The following is a 5,000-nucleotide window of genomic DNA, read 5'->3' on the forward strand; positions in this document are numbered from 1 at the left end:
CTCCCATCCAAAAGCTATCAACTTTCCCTGCCAAGGCTGGCCTGATACCTGATCTTTCAATTTCTTCTGCTGTGCGCTTCTTAGCTTTTGCTTGATCTTTGACTCTTTCACTACTTCACCTTCCTCCGTGCAGCACATTGGGGTAGGGTATGTAAGAGATAGCTCTAATCCAAGATCTCTTCTAAACTTGTCGCCTCCTTGATGAGTGAGCTATGGCCTAGCACACCTGAACGTTCTTCGAATTTCCGAACAAGCTCCATTGTCGTGTCAGTGTTCTTGAACAGTTTAAGTGCGCCTTTGATCTTGATGGCCTTGTACTCGTCCTCCACCGATCTCACGCCTCGCCCACCCTGATTCCGCGATAGGTAGCACAATGCGGTTGAGCCCACAGGATGTTTACCACCATTGCTGACCAAGATCTTCCGTGCTTTTCGATCGATTTGTTGAAGGTTAGTGACTGGCAGGTGCTGGGTCCACACCAAATAGCTCAGAACAGGCAGGGCATACTGGTTTGAAGCAACCACTCGATGGTAATCTGAAAGAGGGCTGGACCATATAACAGAGAGTCTCTTCAAATACTCCTCTGAGGCAACCTTAAAAGCCAGTTGATCTTCTTGTTTCGATGTTTCCAGTACTCCAAGAAATTTGTACTGCTTGCCTTCTTTCAAACACTGTATGACTGATGACTCATCAAACTTAACTCCTTCCTCATGTCCCACTTTTACACCCCTCTTAACATGCACGACTGAGCACTTCTTAGGGTTCCACTGAAGCCCTACGTCTTGCATCTTACCTCTGGTTGATCTGAGGACGGTGTTCAACTTCTTCTCCGACGGTGCATAGATCTTAAGATCGTCAATGTAGAGTAGGTCCGTCACCTTAGTGCTCAGTGGCTTGGACAATCTATACCCCTCTGTCGCTTTAAGTGACCATGCGATGGGGTTTAGGCAGATGGTAAAAAGCCTCGGGCATAGCGAGTCTCCTTGGGGAAGACCTCGTTTAAATTGGATAGTCTCTGATATTTCCTTGCTTAACTTTGTTGTGGTCACAATCTTGGTGTTCCACATGCTGCAGAGCTTGGTAACCACCCTTTCCAACCATCTCGGGAATCGGTGTACTTCCATCATTTCGCAGAGCCAATCATGATCAACGGAGTCATATGCCTTTGTGACGTCTACCCACGCCATACTCAGGTTTCTTTTACCACGATGACAGTCTTGTGTGACCATTTTGTCGATCAACAAATTATCCATTAATGGTACTGCACCCCTTCTTAGCTCCCCTCTGCTCAGCCTCCATTAAACCATGTTCCTCCAGGTGCTCATCCATTGGAACCAACAGACATGCAGTAAACCATTTGTAAACTGTGTATAGGCATGTTATCGGCCTCTGGTTGTTACTTGAAAATTCTCCCGGTTTGGGGATCAGTGATGTTTTGCCCCCAACAAACCAAATAGGAAACTTAGTCTGGGCCATAGAAATTGCCTTAAAGTTGCTGTGACATCATTATGCAACACCTCAGCTTTCTTCCACCAGAGCGCTCCAGTTGCTCTTCTTTCCAATGATCTTAACTGTTTTATCATCCGTTAGGCCCCATTCCCCCTCATCTGGGGGAGGGACACACCCCACTTTTATAGTGAGTTATGCAGCAGTGTAACAAGACAAAACGGCAACGATATTCTCCAGTTTTTTTCCCCAAAAGTAAATGACGTGAAACTTGATGAGGACAGTAAAACGTCCTGTGCAGGTGGTTTGACAGTTAATGAATGCTTAAAGAGAACCTCCACTTCAACGAAAAAATAACTTTAAATCACAGGAAATAACCGCTACAGTCAAGTCAGTCTTAAGTATTTTCAAAGGAAGTGTTTGTATCCGAAATAAAGAGGTTTTAGAATCGCCAATTTTTGTTTTCAAAATTCGCGGAAGCCGCCATCTTGAATAATCGTGACATGTTGTTAGACAAACGTTTTTTGTGTCAGAACAATAGGACAACCATAACACGTCACAATTATTCAAGATGTCTGCGCCCGCGAAATTTGAAAGCGAAAATAAGCGATTTTAAAATTCACCTTTCTTCATACAAACACAAATTTGGAACAAATTTGTTTGTACACATAATTTCCTTCGGTTTAAACTTATTTTGTATCAAGAATGGAGGTTTCCTTCAAGGGTATTTAAGCTATTTAGGCTTAACTGAAAGGAAACTTTATGAAGCCGAAACAAGGATGTGAGATCCGGGGATCGAACTCGGGACCTCTTGCAGCAAGGTCGCGCACTAACCGACTGTGTCATCCTTGCTCCTAAAGAAGGCGCCTTCCTTCGTGCAATTGAAGCTCTTGATGTTTTTGATTCGATTTCTGAGTTTAAGAAGTGTTCAGGAGCCACAAACGGGGAAACAATAATTCGCGGAAACATTGTTAAAGAAGCAACTGTTTCCCCGTTTGCGGCTTCAGGAAGCATTTGTTGCAGAAACAAAATTTGCTTCCCGGGAAGCAAAAGGGTCGCTGAATTTGTTCAGAAACATTTTGCTGCCTCTCCAAATGTTTCTTCGTTTGCGCGCCTAGGAAAAGTTTCGGCAAGCAATGTTTCCACAACAATGTTTCCTCGTTTGCGGGGGCCTTTACGAGTACGTTCAGCAACTAAAAGGGGCCCGATACAATGTAATAGGTCGGACATTGTATGGGTGGAGGGGGAAGTGCTTGCACCAGGAGTTATGGTTTGTAACTGACAAACTTGCAATGCTTCTTTCAAATTACGAGGAAAGTATTACAAAAATCCAAAATTTGATTGACTTATGGCAACTCAGAAGGCTTACTTTAATAGGCAAAATCACCCTCATTAAGAGTCACTTGGTATCCCAACTTATCTACATTCTTACGCCACTCCCTACTGTTATCGCGGCATTACAAAAAGATAAGAAACTCTACTATGAATTTCTCTGGGGGACGGTAAAGGAGATAAAATGAAAAGAGATTTCATGACTAAGAAATATAAGAGGAGTGGCTTAAGGATAATCGATATTAACACGTCCAATCAACGTCTTAAATTTTCCTGAATAAAGATATACTGCTAGCAGTCCCTTCTGAGTCAGTCCAACCGCCGGCTTTCGTCACGCATGCAAGCCGAGGGGAGAGTGGAGCTCGCTCTATCACCATTCTCCTCTCGGCTCGCTTGCGAGACGAAAGCGGAAGGTCCGATTGACTCAGAAAAGAATGCGAGCAATTCAGGATCAAAAAGTACGTTAACCAGATGAACATTAATGAATGGAAATATATTTTGATGACAGCTTTAAGAATCTTGGAGGAAAGGTTATTTTCTCGAACAATCTTGATAAAGCTGAAGTCCCTCTGGGATTAATAATCCCTTTGTCCTTGAGGTTTCAGAAAACTGAGCGGAGTTGTAATCGACCCGTATTTTACAAACATTGGTTGAGCCACGGTGTTTGTAAGAACTCTCATTTATTGAACGAGAACGGTACTTGCCTTCCTTTTGATGAAATGAGGAAGCGATTCCTGCGCTAAAATGGCTAGAATTTTACCAAGTTGTTTCTGTGGTAAAGTCGATATAAAGGAAACCACACAACACTCCGATGAGGGAAATGGGCGCTGAAAAAGTAGTAACTTTAAATAAAGCTACTTCTGAAAAAAATTGTCAATCAGTTTATTTGCACTTCCCACCTGGAGTAAAGAATCATCCCATCCATCTGCAGTCAAGAAAAGTGGCTTAAGGTGATTCCCTGGTTTTGCATTGCGCATTCCTACTGCGCACGATTTTTGCGTCATCAGCACGCGCACATGAGCGCGCGCGCGTACAAAACATAAGGGATTTCCCTCAAACTAAGCTTGATAGCGAGATAAAAGCTCCTTTTCTCTTAAACGAGCACGGTGACCCCCACTTTTTATTTTATAAATTCAATGAGAACAATATCCGCAATAACTGAGAAAAAATTTGGCAGAAATCTATAGCTACTTTTTTGGAAAATGAAATAAATGCTACAGATAGAGACGTAACGGGCCCAGCAGAGCAAGTCCAAATTATGTTTCCTTTAAAGGATAAAAATATCAATTAATAATGCATGGTATTTGAAGCCATTTTTTCTGGGACGTAGATGAATAAGCAATCAAAGAAAGTTGAACTCTTTGTGATATATAGCACGCCGCATTGAAAAATAATCGATCTTGTTTGTTGTGCACTGAGATAACCAAAAGTCACCTAAATAACCATATTTGTCAGCATCGTGGCATGAAAACAAGCACGGTGACCCCCTCTTTTTATTACCTTTTTAACATCTCCTTGTACTGTAATGTCATCATACCAAGTTTCATCGGAAATCTATAACGGGTTCTTTTACCCGCGAATCACCTTAAGAGACCTTCATGATGAAAATGATAGTGATGTGAGGAAGGTAGCATACACAATAGCATTTAAATGCACATATTCTACTCAACAAGTAATAGCTATCGCTAAGTGCCAACGAGACAGTCAATATAATACATAGTTTGCAGATTTGTATCAGAGTTCCTAAATACCCAACAGTTGTAATTTTTTTTATTCGAAAGTACAGCAACTCAACTTATCTAGTTAGCAATAATACAATAACATCCCGACAATAGAAATTGCACACTTTTATATATCTCCAACAACAACGTAACGTCTTTTGCATTAACATGGAAAGTGCTCCTGTAATTTTTTTTAACGGCCGTAATTTTAACAGGAACATACAATAATTAAGTTGAATAAAATCAGTGCCATGTAAAAAATCGCCAAAGCGTTTTCAGACTTTCCAGTTTTGTAATGGGGAATCAAACTCTCTCGCACATCATTGAAAGTTGTTTTCCTTGTAGAATTTTTATTTTGCAAGATACAGCCATGAATTATAAGTCATATTGATCGTTGAATTGTGTACTTTGCAAACAGCATATTTTCTTTGAATATTAAATTAAATTGTTCACGATTCAATGGTTAAATAGGAAAAACAAACTTCTCTACTCGCGAGCCGA

General features: G+C 41.2%; 1 protein-coding gene across 1 annotated transcript in view; it reads right to left on the bottom strand.

Annotated features, from left to right (window-relative positions):
- The window catches only part of LOC138036827 (uncharacterized), a 22,110-nt gene extending 21,972 nt beyond the window's left edge, over positions 1-138 (bottom strand). Inside the window, exon 1 of the mRNA XM_068882900.1 lies at positions 1-138. This exon is cut by the window's left edge and continues 145 nt beyond it. Within this exon, the coding sequence (XP_068739001.1) occupies positions 1-138 (138 nt within the window).
- Positions 139-5,000: the final 4,862 nt, after the last annotated feature.

This window comes from Montipora capricornis, unplaced genomic scaffold (genome assembly GCF_036669925.1).
Source record: "Montipora capricornis isolate CH-2021 unplaced genomic scaffold, ASM3666992v2 scaffold_505, whole genome shotgun sequence".
In the NCBI taxonomy this organism is placed as follows: Eukaryota; Metazoa; Cnidaria; class Anthozoa; order Scleractinia; family Acroporidae; genus Montipora; species Montipora capricornis.